This window comes from Geotrypetes seraphini, chromosome 13 (genome assembly GCF_902459505.1).
Source record: "Geotrypetes seraphini chromosome 13, aGeoSer1.1, whole genome shotgun sequence".
Taxonomy (NCBI): domain Eukaryota; kingdom Metazoa; phylum Chordata; class Amphibia; order Gymnophiona; family Dermophiidae; genus Geotrypetes; species Geotrypetes seraphini.
In genome coordinates, this window is record NC_047096.1 from 19,757,000 (window position 1) to 19,781,570 (window position 24,571).

General features: G+C 45.0%; 1 protein-coding gene across 3 annotated transcripts in view; it reads right to left on the reverse strand.

Annotated features, from left to right (window-relative positions):
• The window catches only part of ITPR3 (inositol 1,4,5-trisphosphate receptor type 3), a 213,002-nt gene that overhangs the window by 43,791 nt on the left and 144,640 nt on the right, over positions 1 to 24,571 (reverse strand). For all 3 annotated transcript variants that reach the window (XM_033917436.1, XM_033917437.1, XM_033917435.1), the window contains 12 exons: positions 23,811 to 23,933; positions 22,489 to 22,689; positions 19,726 to 19,977; positions 16,642 to 16,767; positions 13,909 to 14,034; positions 12,676 to 12,796; positions 11,608 to 11,792; positions 10,823 to 10,971; positions 5,702 to 5,810; positions 5,261 to 5,351; positions 832 to 1,001; positions 89 to 278 (listed from right to left, as the gene is read on the reverse strand). In XM_033917436.1, the coding sequence (XP_033773327.1) occupies positions 89 to 278; positions 832 to 1,001; positions 5,261 to 5,351; positions 5,702 to 5,810; positions 10,823 to 10,971; positions 11,608 to 11,792; positions 12,676 to 12,796; positions 13,909 to 14,034; positions 16,642 to 16,767; positions 19,726 to 19,977; positions 22,489 to 22,689; positions 23,811 to 23,933 (1,843 nt within the window). The remainder of the gene's footprint in view (positions 1 to 88; positions 279 to 831; positions 1,002 to 5,260; positions 5,352 to 5,701; positions 5,811 to 10,822; positions 10,972 to 11,607; positions 11,793 to 12,675; positions 12,797 to 13,908; positions 14,035 to 16,641; positions 16,768 to 19,725; positions 19,978 to 22,488; positions 22,690 to 23,810; positions 23,934 to 24,571) is intronic.

A 24,571-nucleotide genomic window follows, 5' to 3' on the forward strand; every position in this document is an offset into this window, starting at 1 on the left:
TGCCTGAAAGTTTCCCTCCCCATAAATTCTAGTTCCAACCTGGAGCAGGGTCTCTGGCACTTTCTTGTCCTGTTCCCTTTCTACTCACCTTTGGATGCAGGCTCATTGCTGGGCTCATTGTTGGGTTCTTTTTCCTCCCGAGGCTTGCTTCCCAGATCGTTCATGTTCACAGAGACTGTGGATTTGATCTCCTGCTGGGCGCTTTTTATCCGATCATTCAGCACTTTGAAGAACTTCTCAGACTTGTTGTCTCCTTTCATCAAGTCGTAAAAGGAATTCTGCAGAGTTGGATCACAAGGGTCAAGACTCCAGAATCGAGAGCTAGATTATATGCCTCCCTTACCCCTACCAGCCTTTCCTCACTTCCTCACTTCTAGAGCCTCACTTCTAGAGTACATTACTTTGGTTTCTTCCATCCCTCCTCTCTTTGTTCCTATTTCTGGCTTACAAAAGATTTTTCAATCGTTATTTATCTCCATCTCCACAGCTTCTAATGGTACATTCCATCCACCGTTCTGTCTGCATTTCCCATATCTAAAGGTGCCTTCCATGCTACCTGCATCTGGGTGCCTCCACCTGACTTTAATAGTATCTTCTTCCTTACATTGATCTCTGTATTGCTCCTACTCTATCTTCCCTCCTACTTGCACGTGACTAACTAACTATAGGGATACCTTTCACCCTACTTAAAGCTTTGGGAACCCCCTGGATGCAGTGGCATTTTTCACTGTACCTGTGTACTCTCTTGTTTTAGTGGTATTTTCCTTTGTACCTGTATCTGTTCCCCCCCTCCCCTCCCCACCTGAGTTTTACTGGTACTTCCTACTTTACCTGTATCTCTGTATTCCCTCCATCTAACATTCTGATAGCCAACAGGATGCTTTCCTGGAAAATCTTGTCATTTTTGGAGTTCATGATAAGGTCAGCTACCAGCTTAGTTGCTCCCTCCCTGTCCAGCTTGCACTGGATCGCAGCAATGAGAGACCAGTCTTGGTCTTGGCCTAGAGAGAGAGAAGGGGGAACGCTGAGGATGTTCTGAAACTCTCGTATTCCAAGACAGATCTACTCCAAATACACCTCATATCTCCCCTCAACCATACAATTTCATCCCAGCAGTATATGCACAGCAGCTGTTCACAGTTTCGGTAGCTGGATCTGATGTCAGGTCAGTTCTTGGGTATGTACATTTCCCAGATCTGAGGGAATACAGGGAACATTTTCTGAGGAGTTTTCCCTGGGTAAATGGGTGTTTAGCCGCAGAGGAAGCCCTTTTCAAAGGAGCGGAGCTGTTGTCACAGCAAAGTACATGTATGGAGTTTACCTTTAAACTCCTGCAAATATGTCCCAGTAGAATATGAACAAACAAACCCCAAAAAAGGAAAGAATAAGCAAAACACTAAATAATCAGAATTCTTTCGAAAGGCACACCTACAAAGTTTCAAGTTTCTTATTGGACTTTGATGAATCGCTTATTTAGTTTTACTAAGCGAGATACAAAAATTAATAAAATATACACACAATTTAAAATTTAAAGTAATGGGGTAGACAATTGGAAATACATTCCCCCCAGGAATTCCCTCTGAATGCCTCCTTTTAAGCAGACTATAAGACACTACTCTTCCAAGCTAGGGTTTAAGATACTACAACAGGGGTGTCAAAGTCCCTCCTCATAGAAACATAGAGTATGACGGCAGAAAAGGGCCGACGGCCCTACAAGTCTGCCCAAGCAAGAACCCTCCCTCCCAACTACTCTTCCTACTCAAGAACCCTTCTTCCCTGGAGTATCTATTGTTTGAGCATAACTCTGTAGTACTCCCACCTGTTTGTCCTCGTGGGCCACAATCCAGTTGGGTTTTCAGGATTTCCCCAATGAATATGCATTAGATCTATTTGCATGCACTGCTTTCATTGTATGCTAATAGATCTCATGCATATTCATTGGGGAAATCCTGAAAACCCGACTGGATTGCAGCCCTCGAGGAGGGACTTTGACATCCCTGTACTACAGTGTCAACTCTTCTAACCAATGTAGTCCCCTTAAATACGCCCCCTCCCAAGCTGTCCTCAAATCACTATTCTTCCAAACTTGTGCTTAAGTTGCTGTATTGTCATTTGTACTGTCCAATGTAACCCACTGTGAATGTTAACTTGTAACCCGTTCTGAGCTACTGGAAGGACGGGATAGAAATTGAAATAAATAAATAAAAACAGACCAACTAAAACAAAAAGGGGAGAGGGGATAGAACTACAATTTAGTATTTTTAAAGTTCAGAGGAGAGACATGTATGGAAAGAACAGTAGGACGGGGAATCTATAAAGAGAAAGAAGAGTAAAAAGGAAAAATTTTTAAAAAGGTGCAATTAGAAAAGGAATTTTGTATAAGAACTGAAGGTATTTTAAGGGTTAAAAGCATCTTTAAAAAGGAAGCTTTTTAAATTACTTTTAAAATGGGTCAAATTGAGTTCCTGAAACTAGGTAAAAAGTCCTTTAAAGAAAATTTTTTTTATGTGAGTTGAGTGATATATTTAATTTTTCACTTGCACGCCGTTTTTTTTTTGTTTTGTTTTTTTATTCATCACAAAAATCGAGAGCTCCTGGAATGTTTTCATATGGCTTGAGTACAATCTACAACTCTTTATGTACAGGGATTCCCTGCAAGAGTTGTGATAACTGAGGACTCTAATCACACATAAAAAAATTTTCTCTAAAGGACCTTTTACCTAGTGTGTTTTAGGTGTTCAGAACGTTTGTTACTGACACCATTCTTACTCATTTTCACAGTAAAGAATTCCGATTATTTTGTGTTATCCAGTGGAATCTGAGCCTCCACAAACTATTTGAATATTTATAATTCCACTGTCCCTGCCAGATGAGAAATTTTCAAAGGGGAACTCTTTGGCGCATTTCCCTTTAAAACTGGGCTTTCAGGCCCATGGATGCATGATTCAGAGTGGACTGCACACTGCCCTCTTTGGGAAAAATTTTATAAAGCATGTTTTACACCCGGAAAACAGCCATTCTAACATTGTGGAATATTTGTGCACGAAAATCAAGCACACGGAAACTGCACCTGCTTTTATACAAAGTCCCCCTCGCTCTGCATAAGGTCACCTAAAGTTATACTCCAACTGAGTAGGTTAAGTTACAGAAAACGAGCAGAAGGTAACGCTGCCTATTTTCACTTTCCCAAAGGGTTAATCTTTCCTGAGTTAGATACCCGGGTGCCGCTCTCCTGAGTGCAGAAGGAAATGCTTCCTTATGTTACTTCACTCAATGTGTAATTAAACTCTGGAATTACCGTATTTTCACGCATATAACGCGCGCGTTATACACGATTTAACAAACCGTGCATAACTGTGCGCGTTATACGTGTGAGCGCGTTATCCCCTTTTTTTTTTACATAGTTCCCCCCCCGACATCCGATTCACCCCGCAGGACCGCTCGCACCCCCACCCCGAAGGACCGCTCGTGCTCGAACACGCACCCACCCCCCCACCCCGAAGGACCGCTCGCACTCCCACAGCCTCCCCCCCCCATCATGTAGAAGCTGCCTAACGTCGTCCTGCTGCTTCCTCTACCGGCGGTCCTGCCCCTTCTCTTAGCCCTGCGTCTACGCTGCTTCCTCTTCCGGCGGTCCCGCCCTTTCTCTGACGTCAGAGAAAGGGCGGGACCGCCGGAAGAGGAAGCAGCGTAGACGCAGGGCTAAGAGAAGCGGCAGGATCGCTGGCAGAGGAAGCAGCAGGACGACGGTAGGCAGCTTCTATATGATGGGGGGGTGGGGAAGCTGTGGGGGTGCGAGCGGTCCTTCGGGGTGGGGGTGCGAGCGGTCCTGCGGGGTGCGGGGGGGTGAATCGGACGTCGGGGGGGGGGCATCAGGCTTTCAGGGTGGGGACAGGACTTCAAGGGGGGACAGGACTTCAAGGGGGAGAGGAGAGTCAGGGTGGGCTAAAGGAGAGTCGGGCTGGCCAGAGGAGAGTCGGGGCGGGCTAAAGGAGAATCGGGCTGGCCAGAGGAGAGTCGGAGCGGGCAAAAGGAGAGTCGGGCAGCGACGGGAGAGTCAGGGTGGCATGCGCGGTATACGGGTGTGCGCGGTATATAAAAATTTATTTACATAAATTATAGTTTCCCGCGCGCTATACCCATGTGCGCGTTTTACACGGGTGCGCGGTATATAAGTGAAAATACGGTAGTTACCGGAGAGTGTGGTGAAATCAGGGACGGAGCTCGACGTACTAACTCGGGCAGTCGGTTCTGGGCATATGGTGCAGCAAGAGAGAAGGAATGTAGTTTGGAGTTGGCAGTAGAGGAGAAAAGTACAGATGAGAGAGACTTGCCCAATGAACAGAGTTCCCGGGGAAGAAGTATAGGGAGAGATAAGAGAGGAGAGATACTGAGGAGCTGCAGAGTGAATGCACTTGTACATCAACAAGAGGAGTTTTGAATTGTTTGCAGAGCTGGATAAAAAGCCAATAAACACCTCCTTGAGGAGGAGACAGAGGCATTCTTGTTTAGATCCAGCAAGAAAAAAAACCAGGTGCCTAGATCACGTCTTTAAATCTTTGCACACACTTTTCCAGCATAATTCTGCCTGCAGAGAAAGCAGGTGCTGGTAGCTGCAACACAGGTGATCGAGGCAGACAGCGTGCCAGACTTTAAGAATAAATGGGATACCCATGTGGGATCCCTACGTGGGTCAAGATAAGGAAATTGGGTCATTAGGGCATAGACAGGGGGTGGGTAAGCAGAGTGGGCAGACTTGATGGGCTGTAGCCCTTTTCTGCCGTCATCTTCTATGTTTCTATATACATTCTCTCTGTAGCCTTTTACCCAGTGCAGCCTGCTAGAACATTTTTTCCTAGAATGAGAACAGTAAGAAGGTATTGAAAAAAAAAAAAAAGGGAGAGGGAGTTGGAGTGGGGTTACCAGACGTCTGGATTTCCCCGGAGAACATGTCTGGGGGGTCCGGCCAACTTTTCAAAACCCAGCACTTTGTCCGGGTTTTGAAAAGAAATTGCATCGGAAGGGGGCATCCGTGCATGTGTGGATAGTTTCCTGCCCGACAGACAGCGGGGATGGGGCTGGGGAGGAGCTGAGGGCAGAGCCGGGGGCGTAACAGGTTGGGGTTGGGTGGAACTGGGCGGGGAGGGCTAGGCGTTCCGGATTTTACTGACGTAAAATCTGGAAACCCTAAATCGGAGTGAGGAAGAATGCTAGAAAACCAGAAAGGACATGAGGCTTGCTTGCCACCGGTGTTTCTCACCTCCAATCCCAGCGTCTATCACTTCTCCTTTAGGGCTGGATTTCTTGGCTTGCAAATAATTCGCCAGAAGCATTTTCCTCAACGCATTGCCCTGTCACCAAAGAGAGAAAAACTGATTCACAGATCTCAAAAGATCTTGCACTGAGGTAACAGCGACCTGCAATTTCTCCATGCAACACTTTGGGCTCCTTTTACTAAGGTGTGCTAGCGGTTTGAGAGCACACTACAATGCCGCACACGCTAAACGCCTCCATAGAGCTTGCGTTAGTATTTTTCATTTAGCGTGGGGTTTGCGCGCGCTAAAAACGCTAGCGCACCTTAGTAAAAGGAGCCCTTTGTCTGAGCAGACACCCTCCCGTGAGGTCCCCCCACAGTATCTCCAACTAGTCCTCTGCATCTTTGCAGACCCATCCTACGGGGTCTCCCCGGGTTGCTGCTCACCCTGTCTCCATAATTGTTCTTCTTCATGAGCATCTGCTGCAGGGTCCTCAGCACCTTGATGCACAATTTCTCCTCAGAGTCCATCAGGTTCTTGGTGTGCTGGATGAGCCTGGACAGGGCAGCAAAGCACAGGGTCATCTCTTGCCTGCTCAACATCCCTCATTTTAGCACTGTATAATCTTTTGAAGGGATTGCAAGTGACGCAAAATGGCCCTGCTAGGGTCATTTGGGGGAATTTCAAGATATTTTCATACGACACCTGTTTTGAAGAAGTTGCATTGGTTACCCATCGAGAGCGGAATTTATTTTAAGGTATAGATTATTGACTTTTTAAAAAAATTTTATCGGGGAATTTTTCTGTGTTACTGGCATCAAGCCTCAAGATCCACCCAGGGCTGCCTTTTGGATGTTCCCTCTGTCCAAAGTGTAAGAATGGAGAAATATCGGTCAACAATTTTTTTGGTGTGGCCGACCCAAAACTTTGGAATTCTTTCCCAGCAGAGCTGTGGAAGTTACAAACAGTGACAGATTTTAAGGGTTTGAAGACTTACCCCCTCCCCCCAAACTCCTTTTATAAAACCATAGCACGGTTTTTGGCGCCATCTGTGCTACGGTTTTGTAAAGGGGGGGAGGTTGTTATTTCTTCAATCGGCATTTTAGAGTGGAGTGAATTTTATAGTACGGGTATAATTTTATTATTAGGTTTGGCTGTGTTGATATTGTTTGTCTGATTGGTATGTTATAGTCAAATATATTATATTGAGCCAACAAGAAAGTAACACAGCACAAATAGAAAGCACAAAATCAGCTCAACAGGTTTTCCATGTATGAGAGTCCCCCCAAAATATCCCCCCCCACCCCTATCCCAGCCCCCCCCCCCCCACCACCACCACCACCACCATCACCACCCACCCACGGGTCCTCCATCCAAATATACAACAGCTAAAAAAAAAAAAAAAAATAGGAAAGAAAGGTAATGCACCAAAAGACAAAAAGAAATCACAAAGGAAAAATCAACAGTTAAGTACCCGGCTACGAGCCAGAGGAGTCAAGGTAGTCCAAAAAGGTTCCCAAGTCCGCTGAAAAAACACGGCCCCGGAGAGAAGAAAGGTTTGACACGTCCCTCCTCTCCCACATCAGGAGAGAAATCATTCGGCATCTCCAGAGGGAATAGTCCGGAGCATCAGCCTCAAGCCAGTTCAACAAAATGCATTTCAGAGCAATCAGGATAGTCCACTTGAGGAAAGCTGCAACTCCTCTAAAGCGAGGAAAATAACGAGGAACAGTTCCAAATAAAAGCAAAGGGGAGCTGCGAATGGTAACATGCCAAATGTTCTCCACAAAAGCACAGATAACAGTCCAAAAAAGTTGAACTTTAGGGCAAGTCCAAAACATGTGTCCCAAGCCCGCTTCCGGAGCCTGGCAACGAAGGCAGGCAGCGTTAAGACGAAAGTGGGACAAATAAGCCCTTTTAGGAGAGATGTATAAACGAAAAATCCATTTAAAATGTTGTTCCCAAAAGATAGTATATTTACGAAAAGCAGGCAGTCTGCGGACAGCCTGTAGGAGTACATCAGAGGGAATTCAACAGCAAGATCGCAAGACCAAGCATCTCGCAACCGAGAGTGGTCAAACAAAGGGGATGCTTGGTATAATCAAAAAGGGTATTACAGCCAGAACGAAAGAGGTTATCCTGCCATTGTATCGGGCAATGGTGCGCCCGCATTTGGAGTACTGCGTCCAATATTGGTCGCCGTACCTTAAGAAGGATATGGCATTAGTCGAGAGGGTTCAGAGGAGAGCGACGCTTCTGATAAAAGGTATGGAAAACCTGTCATATGCTGAGAGATTGGAGAAGCTGGGTCTATTTTCCCTGGAGAAGAGAAGACTTAGAGGGGATATGATAGAGACTTATAAGATCATGAAGGGCATAGAGAGAGTAGAGAGGGACAGATTCTTCAAACTTTCGAATAATAAACGAACAAGAGGGCACTCGGAAAAGTTGATAGGAGACAGATTCAAAACAAATACTAGGAAGTTCTTTTTTACCCAACGTGTGGTGGACACCTGGAATGCGCTTCCAGAGGACGTGATTGGGCAGAGTACGGTACTGGGCTTCAAGAAAGGATTAGACAAATTCCTACTGGAAAAGAAGATAGAGGGGTATAGATAGAAGATTACTGCACAGGTCCTGGACCTGCTGGGCCACCGCGTGAGCGGACTGCTGGGCACGATGGACCTCGGGTCTGACCCAGCAGAGGCATTTCTTATGTTCTTATGTTCTTATGATTCATCTTTCAAGTGGCGATGATGGAACTTGAGAGGGACTGGAAGTTGGGAACCGATGGTAAAGGCCGTGGACAACAGCTGATTGGTATGTTATAACATTTATGTCTGTAGGATTCTGATATACTTAGAATGTACAGATAATATGGAATATAAATATTATAAATAAGGATTATCTTTAGGATTTTGGCACAATAAGGTGCACAGCCAAGAAAATGGAGTCCTCATGCAGCCTTTAAAGAGCACAGATTGTATCCACAGATTTCATCGCCCAAAGCTTCAGGAAGAAGAAAATTCCACATTGAACATTAGGCAGAAGGTACTGTTTCAAGTTTCATGGTTATTTGATATATCGACCATCGTAATACTAAGCGATTATACAAAATATTTAAAATCTGGGGGGTGAACAACAAAAATACATATTATCGGGTACAAAGACAGGACGGACTAACATGGCACAAAAGGACTAAGGGTGAACTACAATAAGGTAAAGTAAAGGAGAGAGCAAAGGGGAGGGGAGAGGAGTTTTATTCAAACGGTTGATTATCCGCACGGAATGGAGAAAGAGGGAAGTAGGCGATTAGATCATTGTTCAAAGGAGTCTCTATATAAAAAAGCTTTAAGAGCTCCTTTAAATTTTTCTAGGCTTGCTTCCTCTCTAATGTTAAGGGGGGAGAGCATTCCAAGTGAGGGGAGCAGTTACGGCGAAAAAGGTGACGTGGCGAGTGCCAAATGTATTAAGTGTAGGCACGAAAAGTAAGTTTTGGGAAGAAGATCTGAGTGTTCTAAGTGGGGCATGAGGAATAAGTAAGTTATCAATGAAGGACGGCTCTCTGGATTGAAGTGTTTTAACTGAAAAACGCTAATAAGAATCAGAGTGCCAAACAGTCTGCTAATGCTTTTACTCCAAGAAGTTTGTGTGCGTTTTGCAGCAATTTTCGTTTTTATATCCCTCTTTTATGAAACCATAGCGTGGGTTTTTGCACCCCTTCTCCTCTCCCCCTCCCCCAGCCTCTTCCCACTCCTCCTCCTCCTCACTATGCGCACGTCCCCCCTTCCCTTCCCCCGTACCTCTCGTTGAAGTCGCTGCTCGCAGCGGTCAATTGCGTGCTCCTCGCGACCGCGTCGGCTCTCCCACCGACGTCACTTCTAGGTTGCCGTGCATAGGAAGTGATGTCAGAGGGAGAGCCGACGGGGTCGTGAGGAGCACGCGGTTGGCCGCCGCGAGCAGCAACTTCAATGAGAAGTATGGGGGAAGGGGGAGGGGTGCGCGTGACGCGGGGATTGGGAAGGAGCAGGGGAGGGCAGAGATGGTGGGGGAGGGGCACCACAACTCCGGGCACCTCTCACCCTTGCTACGCCACTGGTGACATGACTGAAACACTGCAATGATCATGATGTCAGCCACAGAAAACCTAAGAGAAGCTTCAGAAATTGCCCTCATTAAGGTTCCTTAAGGGGAAAATTGCCTTCATGAAGGGCTTTTATAACGCTGTGAGACACCCTCCAGGGATTTAAGACAAAGTTGGACAGGTTCCTGTTGAACCAGTACGTAAGCAGGTAGGGCTGGTCTTTGACCTGGGGGCCACCGCGGAAGTGGACTGCTGGGCCCTCGGCCACAAGAGGGCACCCGCTCAAACTCAGGGGCAGAAAATTTCATGGCGACACCAGAAAGTATTTCTTCACAGAGAGAGTGGTTAATCATTGGAACAAGCTTCCAGTGCAGGTGATCGAGGCAGACAGTGTGCCAGACTTTAAGAATAAATGTGGGATCCCTACGAGGGTCAAGATAAGAAAATTGGGTCATTAGGGCATAGACAGGGGGTGGGTAAGCAGAGTGGGCAGACTTGATGGGCTGTAGCCCTTTTCTGCCGTCATCTTCTATGTTTCTATGATGGACCACTGGTATGACCCAGCAGCGGCAAATCTTATGTTCTTATGTTCCTTTTACAGCTACTGAAAATCCACTCTGAACACATAAGCAACAGACATATACATCAGCCCCATTTTAAGCATCTGAGCCTACCCTAAGCTTTGGAAATTTAGCCTTCAAGGTTCTCAAGTTCTACTTCTCTTTCTACGACATGGATAAAGCAGTGCAGTACAGCATGGTAGGGAACAATAAAGTATTTTAGCAATATCATTTAGTCTGTCCAGTTGCCTCCAGCCTGCTGCGGACACTCGTACTACCATTGACTTTTGTAATTCCCTTTTAATTATGTCATCAACTAGATATAGATATGTTACCTCCACTTAGTTCTGAATACTGGTTACAGGGAATTTATGCTCCTAGATATTGCTCAATTACGGAGGTTGCCAGTATCGTACCCTTCAGATTTAAGATCAACTGTCTAAAATGCAAAGCATTTCAAGGTGGTGATGGTTTGCATTTTACACTCCTACAATGACACTGTTCTAGAGAAAGTGCTCTCCCAAAGGACCCTACTTTTAAAAAGTTCATCAGATATCTACAAGGAAATAGGATTCTTCTTGCATTCTTTCTCACGTCTGGATCGGAACAACCTGACCACCAGTTATTTGCATGTTAAGAAACTGCTTCAGACCCTCTTTTCTTTTGAGAGCTTCCTCTGGACAGTAGCGCCCGCGAGGTGGCCGTGTGACAGGGCCAGGGCTACATAAATAAAATCATGGATTGCCACCAACCCTACTTAGTTTCCAGTCATCTCCCTCCTCTGCCTTTTCCACCCTCCTCTGTTTTTGTCCCAAGCACATCTGAATTTTGTCTTCTATCATCTTTGATTATAGAGCTCTTTGATAAGCTTTTACCATCTTTCACTCACCCCCCCCCCACCTACCCCAGCCCGAAGTTCTTACTTGGAAATGAAGCCCCCACTCTCACATCTAATTCGAACATCGGTTCCCTCCATGAATAGCAGCTCTGGACAGTGCAGGACATCCACCAGCACAGAGAGCTCTGCCTCCACCAAGGGCTTCAGTCGCTCTTCCAAGGTGTTAATGATATCCTGGGAGACAAGACAAGTTTACCCAGGGAAACTGAACTATGGACTGACATTTATCTGAATGTCACTCTCTCACTCTCCTCTGGTTGTATCACCTTTTCTCTCTTCCTCCCACATTTATTCTGTCTGTTTGAACCACTTCTCTTGCAGTCTGACTGTGCTCCTGCCTTCCCCTCCCCCTATAATCTGGCAGTGCTCCTGCCTTCCCTTCCCTTTTATAATCTGGCTGTGCTCCTGCCTTCCCCTCCCTTTTATAATCTGGGTGTACTCCTGCCTTCCCCTCCCCCTGTACTCTGGACTGTGCTCCTGCCTTCCCCTCCCCCTATAATCTGGCTGTGCTCCTGCCTTTCCCTCCCTTTTATAATCAGGCTGTGCTCTTGCCTTCCCTTCCCCCTATAATCTGGCTGTGCTCCTGCCTTCCCCTCCCGCTATAATCTGGCTGTGCTCCTGCCTTCCCCTCCCTTTTATAATCAGGCTGTGCTCTTGCCTTCCCTTCCCCCTATAATCTGGTTGTGCTCCTGCCTTCCCCTCCCCCTGTACTCAGGCTGTGCTCCTGCATTCCCCTCTACCCCCTGTAATCTTGCTGCTCCTGAGCTCTCTCTTATTGTCCCATTCTACTAATTTTCTCCTGTTCCATACCTGCAGCTTTTCCACAATGTTTTTGTAGTCCCATTGGTTCTGTGTTGCAGTGACACGTGGGAATGCTCTGGTTGAGGTGGTCTTATAGGTGGACGGGTTTCTCTGTAAACTGCTGTTGGAGCTATTCAGCAAGGAGCTGACATGCGAGTCCAGGTCCATTGGGAGAGCAATGGAGCGGCTCTTGGCTGGAAGCAGAAGGAAGGAAGATGCAGAGCACTTGAAAGAGTGAAATTTGATTGTAACAACTGAGGCAGGAAAATCACATAAAAAAAAAGTAAGACATGAATAATAGCTGGAGCAGGACACTGCATTAGGAAGGGTGAGATGTATCCTGCTCATTTCATAGCCCACCTGGAATGGTGAGGCATGACTAACGTCGAAATTCCAAAAGCACAAGGAGGAACACTAGTCTCTGGAGGTCTAGAACAGTGGTTCCCAACCCTGTCCTGAAGGACCACCAGGCCAGTTGGGTTTTCAGGATAGCCCTAATGAATATGCATGAGAGAGATCTGCATATAATGGAGGTGCCAGGCATGCAAATCTGCTCCATGCATATTCATTAGGGGTACCCTGAAAACCCGACTGGCCTGGTGGTCCTTCAGGATAGGGTTGGGAACCACTGATCTAGGAGGTTAATAATGAAATGTTTTATTCAAATGGTCTATTCTTAGCCACTATAAAGTTAGCCGGCTAAGTTAATTTTAAGCGTTGGCCAGCTAAATTTATAGCAACCAAAGATAGATCAGTTATTTAAGTGGCCAATTTGGCCTCTAAACGTAGCCAGCCAGCACTTTAAATTTCACAGCTGCTAAGCGTTAAAATTCAGCAGCCATCTTGCACTGAATATTAGCACTTAGCCAGTAAAGTGCTATTTAACCGGCTAGGAACTGTCCTAGCCGGTTAAATAGCTCTAAGTATCTGGCAAAAATTGCCTTTTTAAAAATGGCTTCAGGAAGAGAATTCTTCCACAGATCAGGTATAGTCCTCTTCTAAACATGGCTACAGAATATACAGGGCAAAGATGCACAAACGAGGAAATGTCAGACGGACTTTGTGTCTCCACCTTACCGACCATGGCCAAGGCCCGGATACAGGCCTCTACAGAGCTCCGGTGCTGCTGCTGAAGCCAGGGACACTCCAGAAGCCTCATGGTGGATTGCAGGAGCTGAACCACAATGGTCTGGTGGGTCTGCAGGAGAAGAGAAAGACAGATCACTTTCCTGGCCCCTCTCCCATATCAGCCCTCAGTCCCCCAAATGCATCTGTCTCTACCGCATACCAAGGGGTTTCAATTTTTCAAAAACCTGTGAAACAGCTAAGTGGGTCAAAAGACTGGAAACAAGGGCAAGTACTGTATTTCCACTACAAGGCAACACATCTGTTCCAGGGCAAGAAGCCCAAGTGACTCATATCTGTGCTGGGGGCAAAGAGGAGAAAGTTCAGTGAAAGAGACCCAGATGCAGAGAAGGGAAACACAGAATGAGAAGTTAAAGTTTGGGATAAGCACAAAGGAGCCTTAGCAGAGGGGGAATGAGGCATTAACCAGAGATAGGGGTATCAGACGTCCTTTTGAGGACTTGTCCGGGGGGGTCCAGATAGCTTTTCAAAACCCAGCACTTTGTCCGGGTTTTGAAAAGCCTCCTCGGGCAGGAAGCACACGCGGACTGCCTCTGCCTCCGGCCCAACCAAAGCAGGCGGGGGGTGGGGGTGGATGGGGGGGGAGGAGAGATGGGGGCAGAGATGGGCGGGCCTGGGGGGCAGGTCTAGGGTGTCCGGATTTTACAATCGTAAAATCTGGCAACCCTAACCAGAGACCAAGCCAGGTCTGTGGAATTGTAGTAGGAAGGAGAAAAGGAATGGATAATTACCTGGGCATCAGCGCTGAATATCAGTAGCGCCCAGATAACTTATGGGTCTGCTGGTGGTTAGAGCAGATATTTATTGACACCCTCCTGTTAAATATCACTAATATCAATTGTAAAGCCAGTCCAAGTGATTTAACCACATAGGGACCTCTTCAGCTAGTTAAATCATTTTCAATATCAACCCCTAGGTTTTTATTTCATATCATAGCTGGTAATATCTGCTTAAGAGATGTATGCTTTTCAGTAATTAAAATAAAGTGTGACTTGGAAGTGGAGTGAATGTTGTGTGACCCCCCCCATGCAAGGCCCTCCCATTACAGGGAAAAATTTGAGATAACACTTGAGGATGAGAGTTGATTCAACACACCTGTTGCCTGATTCCTTCAGGTCTGAGCCTAGATAATTGGTTCTGTCAGTGGTCCAACCTATTCCTTACCTGCAAGGAGGTGCTATTTTCAGAGAAAGGAGAGTTGAAGAAGGATCGGATGGTTTCCAGTACGACAGTCAGGACATACTTCTCCAGGGTGGGGTCTGATAATCGTTTGTCCCGTCTGTTACACACCTGGGAGACAACCATAGATTATGCGCAAGTAATGGAGACAGATATAACTTCTCTACTGGGGCAAAACTTAAAGCACATGCAGATTTGTCGTGGGCTCCTCTCCCTCACAAACAAGGCACTGCACCAAATATCACAAATATAAAAATTATCTTATATTATATATATATATATATATATAATATCACAGCCAACAAACATATTATACTGAATCTCCATCATGAAAAGCTATGTGCAAGTTTCCCTCACAGAATGCCTTGAATTATTAAGAAAAGTCACATTCTGGGTGAAGAGGTCGTTTGGGAAGACTAACCCCTTCTTCTATGAAACCGAGGTAGCAGTTTTTAGTGCAGAGAGCTGCGCTGAATGGCCCGCGCTGCTCCCGACGCTCATAGAATTCCTATGAGCGTCGGGAGCAGTGCGGGCCATTCAGCGCGGCTCTCTGCGCTAAAAGCTGCTACCGCAGTTTAATAAAAGAGGGGGTAAGGAAGAAGATACACTATTGTTTCTTCTGAGGAGTGTGAGTAAGGGAAGGATTTTCTAATTCAATGAATGGTACGTCCTAAAGGAAAGAACATTACCCAAGATCATATTACATATTCTGGAAGGAAAGGAGTCAAGGACAGATGTACTGGGCATATTTTTAGGAAATCCCTTTGGCATGCAGAGTGATTTGGTGGCATTTTTAAAAACTGGCCGTGCCAAGTACTGATACAGGCACATTTTGAAAGGGGAATGTCCCACAAAATTATCTTTCGAAAACTGGAAGCTGATTGGTGTTGCAAGTACTTCAGTACCCACAAACTTTGCACCTGCTTTACAGCAGGTGCAAAATCTGTGCCCTAAATGACACACACAGGGGTGACAAAATGGAAACCATGTATGTCTTTTGCTGCCCAGTCCTGTCTCTCTTTATAGTACAGTGAGAGTAGAGTACCCACACCACAGGTCATTTTAGACACAGAGACAGGAGGGCTGGACAAAAGGGTTTGAAAATTACTTCAGCTGGGGACTTGGGGGCAATTTTCAAACCATCCACACATATATGCAACTCCTGGGACAAACAAAGAACCAACGATGACCTACTTGCACTTATAACTATGCATTTGTAACTATGACCTAACTGTATTAAAAGCAGTACTGATCTACTTATATTAGCAACTTTATTGAATGTCCCTGTCAAACTGTCCATTGCAATTTCCTGGGCAACTTGACCCAACCTCTTGTAATGTAAGCTGACCTTGAACTGAATAGGTAAAAACAGAATAGAAAACTTGATTAACATAAAAGTCCAGAACTCAGCAATTCGACTCCTATACAACCTCAGCTACCATGACCCCCATTACTCCAGCGCTCTATGCAGCTCACTGGTTACCAGTCAAAAAGTGATACATCTTCAAAGCCCTGGTCATGACACACAAGAGATTCTACCAAAAACCCCCAGCCTGCATAGCATCCAAGCTACGCTCATACACCCCTAACCGCCCCCTTGGCTCCAAAGCAGAACAAAGACTCCGCATTCCCGCAGGAAGATCCCTCCGCCATTTCCTACCTCAGCTATGGAACCGACTACCCACACAGATCAGGTCTCTAGACTCACTAATAACCTTCCGCAGAGCAGTAAAGACCTTCCTCTTCCGCCAATCGGGCCATTAAAAACTGCCTCAATATACTTCTCCTAGTACTCTTCGCTATGACCAGTCTGGTCTCTAGAATAAGCTCTGTTGTTGTCTACTGTAACCTATTTTTTATCATGACTAGTCTGTTTTCAAATGATTGTGAATGTCTACCTGTAACCCGTTCTGAGCTTCTGACTTGCAGGCTTTGCCTTTTCTCATGTATTTTTGTTCATTTCTTTTGCCTATATGTCTCATTGTGGCGGGGGCAGAATCAAAACGCTGAACCGTCCAAAAAGTTTTGATTATGAGCCTCATGGTGTTTTTAAAAAAAAAAACAAAAGCGCAGAAATGTTTTGAAGATCTCTCGTATAATACCGGTAGCAATCTCACACACAATTGCCAGGAAACAATTGGTGTTTAGCTCCCGTACTTATGGCGCACTTCCTTGAATTTACCCCTTAGAGGACATATGGTCACTTGCACCTACATTTTGAGTAGGTAGAAATTTAGGCGAGACGTATATGGCTGGATCTGAAAATGCAATCTTCTCGCTGCCTAAACATGACTCCTGGAATGCCTCTTTTCAATTTGGCGAAAAGAACTTGTGGATTTTAATTAATCAGTTAATTAAATTCATTTTCTATCCCGTCCCCAAAGAGCCCAGGACAGGTTACAGGTCAACACACACAATATACAATTAACAGATTACAATTAGCCGTAGTTACACTACAAATTTTCCTAGTACAAGTTTTTACCCGAACATTGTAGGAAATACCTTTTTTACTGGGATAAACTTGTGACTAGCCGCTCGCTTTATTAACTCAATGTGTAAAATCCAGTTAAACAGTTCAGACTCTTCTTACTGACCTATAAGTGTATTCACTCCACAGCTCTTCAGTATCTCTCTTCTCTAATAGCAGGAAAAGCGCTTTGAAAGTTGCCTTCATTATGAGCAGTTCTGCTAAGGTGAATGAGGAAAAAAAGCACTTACCCTGGCCATATCCAGAGTGAAATTCTCAAAGAGGGTCCAAATGTGGTTGCTGGTGTAAATCTCCTTCATCTCCACCTCCGTGTCCACATAACAGTGGTTCACAAAATTTACATAGGCAATTTTCACCTGTAGTTGAAAGGGCGATGTATCCCATCACATTGAAAGACAAAAAAGTAAAAATCAGGTCAAGATGTATCCTCTTCTGAAGTGGGATCTGCTTGAAGATAGGAGTTTCAAAGCTCTCTGCTCTGTCCCCTCAGGCTCACTGCTCCATTTTGATACTATCCTACGCTCCTGATATCCACCCCACCCCCCGCCACCTTCATCTACATCAGTGGTCTCCAACTCAAACCCTTTGCAGGGCCACATTTTGGATTTGTAGGTACTTGGAGGGCCTCAGAAAAAGTAGTTAATGTCTTATTAAAGAAATGACAATTTTGCATGAGGTAAAACTCTTTATAGTTTATAAATATTTCCTTTTGGCTAAATCTTAATAATAATCATTTATAGCTAAAGAAACATATGATCAAGAAACTGTTTTATTTTACTTTTGTGATTATGATAAACATGCCGAGGGCCTCAAAATAGCACCTGGCGGGCCGCGAGTTTGAGGCCACTAAGTTAAGGGGAACGGTTAATCTGCTGGCTGGGTTGGAGGGCAGAGGGGAGAACAGGACAATCAAGCCATTGTGACATCACTGATGAGGTTGGCTCTTATTGGTGGAATGAAGCATTATGACATCACAATCTCGGCTCTGCTTCCCAAAGGCAAACAGGATGCCAAAAATAGAGTTAAAGGCAGTGGTCTCAAACTCAAAACTTTTGCAGGGCCACATTTTGAATTTGTAGGTATTTGGAGGGCCTCAGAAAAAATAGGTAATGTCTTATTAAAGAAATGACAATTTTGCATGAGGTAAAACTCTTTATAGTTTATAAATCTTTCCTTTTGGCTAAGCCTTAATAATAATATTGTAATTTATAGCTAAAGAGACATATGATCAAGAAACTGTTTTATTTTACTTTTGTGATTATGATAAACATACCGAGGGCCTCAAAATAGTACCAGGCGGGCCGAATGTGGCCCCCGGGCTGCGAGTTTGAGACCACTGATCTACATCTATCATATATCTGCAGACCCCTCCCCCCCCATTTCTCAACGCACTCCTTCTTGTGTTTATCATGGGGTAAGCTTTGCAGCTTCAAGTCATGATGAAGAGCCGGCCTAGCTCCAGGGAAAGATTGCTGCCAAAGGGGTGACCTAAAGGGGTAAGCCCCTTTGCTTGTGATCTCCAAGAAGATCTTTAGTCTGAGAGCTATTTGGCTCTAGTTTAGCAAGGTGGAAAGGAATTTTGAGTTAGGTTAATCTTAACTGAACCCATTGTTTATACTGATATTAGTGAAGATATTTTTTAGAATAATTTATTTTATTGTAATGTATTATAGTGACTGTACTTTTATATATTTATTTAGATTTATCTTACACCATTTTTGGGAGTAGCTCAACATGACTTAGATTCAGGTAGTTCTCTATACCTGGAGGGTTCACAATCTAATTTTGTACCTGAGATAGGGGTGTCAAAGTCCCTCCTCGAGGGCCGCAATCCAGTCGGGTTTTCAGGATTTCCTCAATGAATATACATGAGATCTATTTGCATGAACTACTTTTATTGCATGCTAATAGATCTCATGAATATTCACTGGGGAAATCCTGAAAACCCAACTGGATTGTGGCCCTCAAGGAGGGACTTTGACACCCCTGACCTGAGACAATGGAGAGTTAAGTATCTTTCCCAATGTCACAAGGAGCAGCAATGGGATTTGAACCTTGCTCCTCTGGTTGTTAACTTGGTTCTTTAACCACTAGCTTATTTCACCCATTTTTCACCCATCCACAGTTTTTTGTGCATGAGAAAATCAGGGCACACTGGAATAGTAAGGTGGCGGGGCGGAGGGGCGAATCGCTCCAGGAGCCTTGGCAGAGGAACCAACGCCTCGCCTATACCCCCCTCCCTCCCCTGGCAGCAAGCAGCATCTCTCACGCACTGCTCGCACTGGCCTCATCCCTCCGTTTGATGTCACTTCCTGTTCATTGGGACCAGGAAGTGACATCAGAGAAAAGGATGAGACCAGCATGAGCAGCGGGTAAGAGATGCTATTCGTGGTTGGCAAAGATTTAAAGAGATACAAGTGGAGGACCGCAAGGAAGGTGCATTTTAGGGGGACTCAAAGTGTGAGAAAGAATACGTCAGGAGGGCATAAAGTGAAGTGATGCTGGGCACCTTTTCCCAGGGTGCAAACTTCCCACACTACGCCACTATCAACACATACAGTGAAAATGAAAAGCTTTTGAGGTTGATTTTTAGATTTAGATGTCTACGCTTTGGAATTTAAAAATTTGCTGGCTTTGCACCTAACTTAAATCACAGAATATCTAAACTGTAGCACGCTAAAAAGGGAGCAGGGCTAGGGCAAAAGAGTGAAGTTAGGGGCTCAGTGTTTAATTCCAGATCCAAGTACTTAACTTATGAGCCTTCACTTGGAAGCCTTGTTTAATTGTAAGTACCTTGAAGTTAGGTGACTATATTCAGAAATTTGATGAAATACTTTGCATTCCAAATATAGGACTATCTACAGAGGCACTCTATACGCTTTATATTCAACCTCTTAGTAATTATTCTTGTTAACATCAAAATTCAATTAGATTTGGGTAACGTTAGGCAAAGATAAGCAAAGTCACTCACAGAGCTGACATTTCATTCCTGGGCCACTCCCTTATTTTCCCAACAGACCACATACTCAACAGGAGATGAATTTCCTTCTCCCGTCTTCATCTTCCTTGCCCTCTATTACTCCATTATGTCATTCTCCTCATCTTCATTTTCTGCTTCATTCATCTCCAGTTCTCATACGTCTCATCTCCCTCTCTCTCTCACTGCAGCATTTTGCACCTTCCTCTCCTTCTCCCTTCATCTCCAATTTCTTCTCATTGTCAATTTCTCTCCCCCCCCTTTCTCTCTCATTCTTTGAGGTAAACACCAGTAGTACCAGACTGTTCTTGGTTTCCTTCTTCTCCCCTCACAATACCTCGGTGATGCAGTCCTCATGGGTGACAACGCGCACTACGTCTTCCAGCGGCAGCAGTGAGGTGCACTTGATCTCCGTGTATACATTCTTGCCCTCGGCGCATGCGGCCAGCAGCTCCACCAGTGAGATGTGGTACATGAGAGGGCTGTTTTCTTCCACACCTTCTCGTGCAGCCGCCATCATTTCCAACATGTTGGCGAAGGATGCCTTGTCATTGTAGAAGATCACCACATCATCTCCTGAGTTGGTCAGCTGCAGTACAGAGAAAAGCAAAGCAGGGATTGCTCTGTATGACCCCCCAGCAGCAAGAAGAGGAGATTAGCTCATGACAGCTACATCCCCATCTCAGTGCATCTTACATGTGCATCCATATTTTATAGCGATCAGCCAACATCTGAACCCTGGCAGCAAGAGGAAGCACTAAGATTAACTGCCAATGGTTCTCTTTGGATAATGGTCTCCTGAGTTGGGTTACCAGATATCCGGATTTACTCAGACGTGTCTTCCTTTTTGAGGACATGTCCAGAGGTCCGGATGGCTTTTCAAAACCCAGCAGTTTGTCTGGGTTTTGAAAAGCTTCCTCTCGAAATCACATCGGGCAGGGGCATCCATGCATGCACTGACGCAACGTGGCGACGTCAAGCGCATGCATGGGTGACATCATTGTGTCTGTCGCATGCGTGGATGGTAGCTGGGGGGCGGAACGGGGTGTGACACAGGCGGAATGGGGCAGAATGGGGCGGGGCCATGGGTCTGGATTTTCCTTTGGGAAAATCTGGTAATCCTACTCCTGTGTATTGGAAATATGCAACAGTACCAATTAAACAGAAAACAAAAGTAAGAAGATGCTCTGCGCCTAAATCCAGAACAAACAATAAATAAAACAACCAAGCAACATAAAACTGTTGAAGTTAAAATGATAAGATACTTTCCACTCAATATTCAGCCAGAGGGGGTTACCAGCTTGATTAGCCCTCAAAATTCAGTGCTGAGCCATATCCAGGTAGCAACACTGAACACCTGGAGCTAATTCAAAGGGTTCTGACCCCAGACCTTATACAGGTCGCAGCTAATATTCAGCTGCATAAGACAGTTATGTGGGCGCCAGCTGAATATTGTCCGGGACCCACATAATTTTTTATCCTCCTCTGAGTCCCCTCCTGGCCCCCTGAACCATCCCTCCTCTTTCTATATACCCTTCCCCAGTTTATAACAGTAAGAAATGCCCTTCCCCCAGGAACATTCCCCCCTCGTGTCTGGATAGGCCCTCAAGGCCTGCCTCTTATCCTTGGTGCAGTATCTCTCAAACTGTGTGCCAAGGCACTCTGGCGTGCCCCCAAAGAGATTCTAGGTGTGCCACAAGAGATTCCAGAATTTTACTTTATATTTAAAAATTCCTTTCATAAGTATACATTAGAATGGATGACATGTACATTGCATACATAAGAGTCTGTCATTGTTACGAGTGTCTGTGTGCGTAAGGATACAACCATCCAGACAAGCATCATTCTTTGACGCGATTGGTCCTTTGTTACCGTCTGGATCTTTTTATCTTTGCGAACTTGGATTTTCAGCTCTGATAGAAATTAAATTTTAAAAAAGAGAACGACTGCAGATGGTGAATGTTGAAATGTGTGTCTGCTTGTCGACTATCAAGGTGAATTTTGAGTTAATTTGCACTCAAAAACAAGTATATCCATCGCATTATCTATCTACTTTAGTTTCAGCATTGTTACAATTACCCATACATAGCTTAAAGAACTTTAAATAAATAACTCTCACATTAAATTTTTTGTTGGTCTTGCAATTTTATCATTTCAATTATAGTGTGCCACAAAAAACATTTGCTCCGTTTAGTGTGCCAGAGCTAAAAAAAAAGGTTTGAGAGACACTGCCTTAGTGGTATGGTAGGTGCGATGGGGCAGGAGTAAAGGCCACTCACTCCTACCCCAAGAAAATGGCTGTCATTAGGACAGCTTTTGGCTGTTTCGCTATGCAGGTCCCAGCACTTAATAATGCTGCCACCCACAAAACCACTGGCTCCTCCCCAGTACCTACTGCCCCTGACTCACCCAGTTTCATCAAGGGCAGTCAGAAATGATATTTAGCAGCACTGCCTGGTTTAGTACTGCTGAATATCAGCAGCTCAAAGCAATTTAAGTGGGAAAGAGCCCTTCCTGTCTGCTTAAATCGCTTTGAATATTGGGCTTTCAAACCAATAAGAAAGGACTCAAGAAAAATCTAGATTTCCTACCACATGTTAAAAACCCAGAAATTCTACTGCTTGGCGCTTTCTGATCACCCATCCATCTCTCCCTCCCCCAACCTTTTCCCCTTGAGGCTGTCATTGGAATATTTTTTTGACTCGCTTATATATTCTAGTATTCTCATATTTTACTCATACTGTCCTGACCTGAGGAAAAAAGTTTAACCTTCAAAAAGTAGTCAAAAATATATGAATTAGTGTAGTAAGAAGGTATAATCTGATATTCTTTTAATCATACTCCTCAAATCAGCTCATGGAAACTCACAGGGCCACATGCACAGGCCTGGTCCCCAATGAAGTGAAAAAGCACAGCGCCTTGGGGTTTCCCTCGCTGCTTTTAATTAATCCAGTACGGGGGAATACTTTTTTTAAAAGATCCTGTTTCTGGTCCCTTGTCTGATTCTAGATCACACACTCTGGGGTAAGCTGGCTATTGAGGTGCACCCGTTCTCTCAGAACTCCCTCCCCCACACCATTAACACATGCAGAACCGTCACCTCTGTCATGACCATATCCTGGCACTTCTTGATGTACTTTCCCTCCGCCTTGATGATGGTGTGTAGGAAGTCAAGGTACTGCACGTGGCGGCCATGCGTGGCCAGACAGTGGATGAAGTGCTGCAGCACTGCCTCGTTAATCTCGGAGCACAGCTGGTAGTTGTTTAAGAAGATATGCTGCATTGTCTCTGCCTCCATTAGCTGTGGAGAGACTGAAAGCCCTTTAAAACGAGCCGAGCGCCAGGACCCGCAGAGTTGTCCGCACGCTCCGCAACTGGTCTCTATCCCCAGCCTACTGCTTCTCCCAAATAGCTGATCAAAGTTATCCCAATAAATTTAGGTCAGATATTTGGGCAGACAAACCCATCAGCCTACATTTAGTCTAGCGGGTCTCAGGACACACCCAGCCGGACAAGTTTTCAGGACACACAATGAATACGCATGAGATCAATCCACATACAATGAAGGCAGTGAATGTAAATTTCTCTCATGCATATTCAGTGTGGGTATCCTGAAAACTCGACTGGCTAGGTGCGTCCCAAGGACTGGGTTGGGAACCTCTGATTTAGCCAACTGGGGGTAATTTTAAAACAGTGTGCTTATATACAGGCACACAAAAGGCACTGATTGGTACACAGTCTATAAAGGAAACTAGGTACCTACTTTCCTTTCTACAATTCTAGCTTAACAGGGTTTATACATACAGATGCACAGTAGAGGCCAACGAAAAACAAATCTTGAGGCCAAAATTCACCACTCATTTCGGCGAGAAACAGAATCGAAAACAGCACCTCATGGGTCTTTCTGGGCCAGCTGCTTTCACTGCAAACTTTTTTGGGAAAAGGGCCAGACAGTAGGCCGGCCACCTGACTCCAATCCCTCCACCCTCCCATCACCACAGGCCCTCCCTAGGCCTTTACTTTTGCTATAAATGGCCTGGTGGTCTAGTGGCTTCTGAGCAAGAATAATCCCCAGACACTCTTGCCCCCACAGATTCCTCAGCTAAAATGGCTGCCAAGACTGCCACAAGAGGTCCTGGCAGCCATTTTGGGATTGGAAGTAGCATAAGCAGGAACAAACCAGCGTTACAGGGTATTGACACAAGCATTAATAAATGATGTCAGGGCTTCATCAGAGTTTATAAAAAAAACATGTATCAAGTTTCTGAAACTAATTAATCTCTCTGAAAAGCACAAAAGCTGGACTGTACAGATGGGCAGCCATGCAAATCCCATCTTGATAATGAGAAGGCCCCCTCAGACTTTTGGGTCCCTGGGTCTGGGCCCAGTAAAACCATGCGGGGATCTGTCTCTGCCTCTTACCCCTGGCGTGTGGAACAGCTGGAGATGCTTGTGCAGCAGCGCTTGGTTTTCCAGGTTTCCAGCACAAAATTTCTGCAGGAACTGATGAGTGTATCTTAGGATTTCCAGCATCTTTGTGTCGTTCTGAAAACAGATAAGAGAAAAGAAAACAAGAGCTTAGGGTGATCAGGAGAAAATATAGATTCGGGAGCAGGTTCTTCCTCTTGAACTGTACTAGGTAGGGGAGGAGGGGGATTCCGTGGGAGTCCTGGGATTGCTTAGAGCCAGAAAAAGGAGGACAGATTGAGACGTCCGGGTTTTACTTCCACTGAGAGCCATTGAAGAAAGGAGGACAGACTGAGACATCTAGGTTTTACTTCCATTGAAAGGAATGCAAGTAAAACCCAGACGTCTCAATCCATCCTCCTTTTTCTGGAGCCATATTGTAGCTCTATGTAGGGCTAAACTTGCATACTAAAACCTGGTGCTGTACATATTTGGCCAGTAAGACAGTATCTGCGCTCTTTATGCCCAATATATGTTCAAATAAAGAAATAAGAGGGAGAAGAGGCAGAGCTGAGGAGAGGAATGGAATGGAATGACCAGGAGTCCTGCTTTATACAGAGCAGTCCTGCTTAAGCAATTTAAAACCCTATGTTTAGTTTACAAAGCTCTTAATTTAAGTAGTCCATTATATCTTTCATAAAAATTGTGCAACTATTCTCCTTCAAGGACTTTGCATTTTTCACAAAAAGGACTTCTTGCAATACCTGGATTAGATG